Here is a 3,185-nt window from a genome sequence, read left to right as displayed (position 1 = left end):
CAGTTCTCCCTGCAAACAGCATCCAGCCTGGAAATACTGTCATCTTTCCCACAAATGGTGCTCTTATCTCAGAGAAGAAGTCTGATGTAAATAACTGCAATCAACATAACTGCAATCAACAGTGATGTTCTGCACAGATCACTTTTCCATTTTGCTCTCTAGATGAGTCCCAGCTGCCTGACCTTGTGTCCAGGTGATCGTCTCACTGAGAAGCTTTTGTTCTGAAAATCTCACGTCCATCACCCGTTTCCTTTTTACTATCTCTGCTCTTTCTTTATTCACAATGCTCATAATATCACACAATTATATTCATCACCTGCATGTTTTTATCCAGCTGCTGTTAGAACCAAACAAATAAAAAGGATGAAAAGCCTGAAATCCTTTGATTTATTACATTTGAAACAAATATGAGAGCATCCCTAACAGCACAGCTGAGACCTTTGTTTTAATCAAGCCTTTGTATCGACACACTTGTAAAGATTCATATACAAAACATAATAGAATAAATCAATATAAAATACACATAATCACAAAAATGCAGCCATGTTGTGAGTTTGCATCTAAAACATGCATGTTTCCCTTTGTACAGGCAGATTTACAGCAGACAAAGCAACACGCTGATCGACTTTGACCGCTGCAAAAACAAAATACCCACCAAGTCTGAAGTCGATCAGAGGAACTGTTGACAGACTGACAGACAAACAGATGCTTGATTCATTAGTGCGATTAAATGTTCTTCTTTAGCAGCATCCCTTCATGTGTTTGTGTTCCAGGAATAAAGGTCTGTTTAAACTGGACGTCTCCTCAGCATCACTCGTGCTGTCGTGGTTTCAAAGCTGTGCAGAAAGAATCTGAGGGATGATACAGAGGTGACCAAAGTTACAAACATCCAGCTGTGCTGCAAATGTTTGCAGAGCTCCAAACTCTTTGGCTTTCTGCAGAGCAAGTATGGAAGAAGCACCTGAGCTAACTTCAGTTTAGACGATATGAGGAAAAATGCTGCTTCCCAAAGTTTCCTACAAGTATCCAGTTTATATTTAGAGAAGCGAAGGCTCTTTATCCTGACAACTACTCCCTGGTGGATCCCTGTCCTGTGACAGCAGCAAAGACTGTGTATCAGTATCATCAAAGCCACTTCAATAACCAGTGTTTAAAGCTCTCTAGCAGATGGACTTCAGTGGCAGCAGCCTCTGTCTGCTGTGTACAGAAGGTTCTCTGATGAAGCACACAGCAGATGCTGCACTACAACAGCAGCAGCAGCTCAGCTTCAGTTTGCTTCGACGCCCTTTTTGACCTGTGAAACAGCAGAAAATGAAACATTTCAACACCCGTTTGTTAGCGTGAGCTATTCTGCTGTTTTTCATCATTTCACAGGTGAAATAAAATCACATTTACTTCCTGTAGGAGTGATCGTGTCCAGCCTGACTGAGACCATGTGCTCCATCCTGCACAGGTAATAAACCTCTGACATGAAGGGCTGTCAAGTAGTTTTAGACAAATGGGGGTAAAAGAGACGTTAAAAGCTTAAAGAGAAACTACATTTTCTAAGAACTGTCTGACGTTCACCTCTCACACAGTGGATACGATTCTGCCGCTGCAGGAATAATCTTTGTGCTTATGAAACTGTCCATGTGTTTGCAGAAAATGTCACATGTTCAAAGCCATCCCAGCACCTGGGGTTTGTATAAGTGCAGCTGCTGGTGGGGAGATAGTCTCACTCTTCTATATAAAGAGTCAGCAGGCAGCAGATCTTCATCTGTGATCTCCTCCATCATCACGTCTTCACTCTTCAGCAGCTATGGCTTCACTTCGTGCCCTTCTGGGAGTGGTGCTGTGCTCCTCATGGTTTCTGCTTCTGCCTCAGGCCGACTTTGATTTACAGAGTCATCCATAATATTTTTTATTTTTTATTTTACTGCCCATCTATTTTCATACAAATGTCTCCGTCTTATGGAAAATGGGTGGAGCTTATCCAACGAGGACAGGCAGGGCCCCCCCAGACAGTTTAGCAGTCTATACAGGAGGCTGACCTTTGCAACATGTACTTCTATAATGACTTCACCATTTAGGTTATTTGGTTATGTTTCACCCTGGATTTTGTGTGATAATATTTATTTTGTCCACTGATTTAAAAACAACAAACTATATGAATATAAAACAGAGTGAACAACAAAACATCAGCTTTGGAAACTTTGATGTAAAATTCTGCAGTTGTTTTCTCAGATATAGCATAAATCAAACTAACATACATCAGTGTGTTATTAATGTGCACACACACACACACACACACACACACACACGTGTTACAATAAACAGCTCTTATGCTTCTGTATGATTCTCAGTGCTTTCCATTTGCGTGTCCACAGGTTGCTGTAAGTGGTGCTTGACTGCAGTTTGCTCTCATTTCAAGTGGTTTGCTGTCACAAAGCCAACAGGAAGTCCGGCCATGGTTGAGCCAACTGAAGATGGGTTGAAGGTGGCGTCCTCGTTTCCTCTGTGAGTGCGAGAGGACAGACAAAGCAAACACCGTTTGGACAGCATTAAAATATTTACACTGATGATTAATGTTGTGTCTTTGCACCTGTAGCGATACATGTTGGAAAATGGAGACTTTAGCCACCAAGACTGACGTGCCTGGAAACTTCCCTGTGAGTACGCCCACAAAGACAGGAAACAGTTTAGCCACCGCGGTTAATCCTCCATCATCATCATCCAGTATTTTTCACATCTTTTCTTCTGCTGTTTCCCTTGTTGTCAGTCACGGGGTTTGTGACTGAAATGCGTGTGGTCGACGGGAAGCCTGACGAGTACGGCCTGAATCATTCCATCAACACCGGACGGAGTGAAACCTTTGTTGAAAACAGATTATATGGTAACGTTGCATTTAGCTTCAGTAAACTGTGAAGTTACAGCAGCAGATTTACATCACGTGGCTTCACAGGAAGTAGTCTGGACCTCAGCGCTGAGGTTCAAGCAGCTCTGCTTGCAGACGGCATCCTTCCTGAAAATGTTCTTCATCTTCCTAAAACCAGAACTTTTACATTGGTGCTGAAGTTCTATATAAAAACAGCCTGAAATACAAAGTGATGTTGTGCACTGATTACCTCACACTTTCCATGTTTCCTTCTACAGAGGAGTGTCCGCCTGAGTGTTTTGTCTGATCTGTTGTTGATCGTCTCATTGAC

At 42.3% G+C, this 3,185-nt stretch overlaps 1 protein-coding gene across 1 annotated transcript; it reads left to right on the top strand.

The window, feature by feature from the left end:
- Positions 1-1,664: 1,664 nt before the first annotated feature.
- On the top strand, positions 1,665-3,185 carry LOC146632987 (lipocalin-like). Its single transcript, XM_085351924.1, has 5 exons — positions 1,665-1,883; positions 2,367-2,496; positions 2,588-2,676; positions 2,759-2,872; positions 3,133-3,185. The coding sequence occupies exons 1-5, from the start codon at positions 1,799-1,801 to the stop codon at positions 3,159-3,161; spliced, it is 447 nt and encodes a 148-aa protein (XP_085208050.1). The 5' UTR covers positions 1,665-1,798; the 3' UTR covers positions 3,162-3,185.

Source organism: Diplotaxodon limnothrissa, linkage group LG4 (assembly GCF_057381915.1).
Source record: "Diplotaxodon limnothrissa isolate DT_005_m linkage group LG4, D_limnothrissa_male_GT1.1, whole genome shotgun sequence".
Taxonomy (NCBI): Eukaryota; Metazoa; Chordata; class Actinopteri; order Cichliformes; family Cichlidae; genus Diplotaxodon; species Diplotaxodon limnothrissa.
Note: the sequence above shows the minus strand (reverse complement) of the source record. Positions and strands in the feature narration are given on the sequence as shown.

Bases quoted from the DNA above. Each gene is read 5' to 3' on its own strand.
- LOC146632987 (XM_085351924.1), top strand. From the start codon at position 1,799: ATGGCTTCACTTCGTGCCCTTCTGGGAGTGGTGCTGTGCTCCTCATGG. The intron at 1,884-2,366 runs GTCATCCATAAT...GCGTGTCCACAG, and splicing joins GGCCGACTTTGATTTACAGA to GTTGCTGTAAGTGGTGCTTG. The intron at 2,497-2,587 runs GTGAGTGCGAGA...TTGCACCTGTAG, and splicing joins GTGGCGTCCTCGTTTCCTCT to CGATACATGTTGGAAAATGG.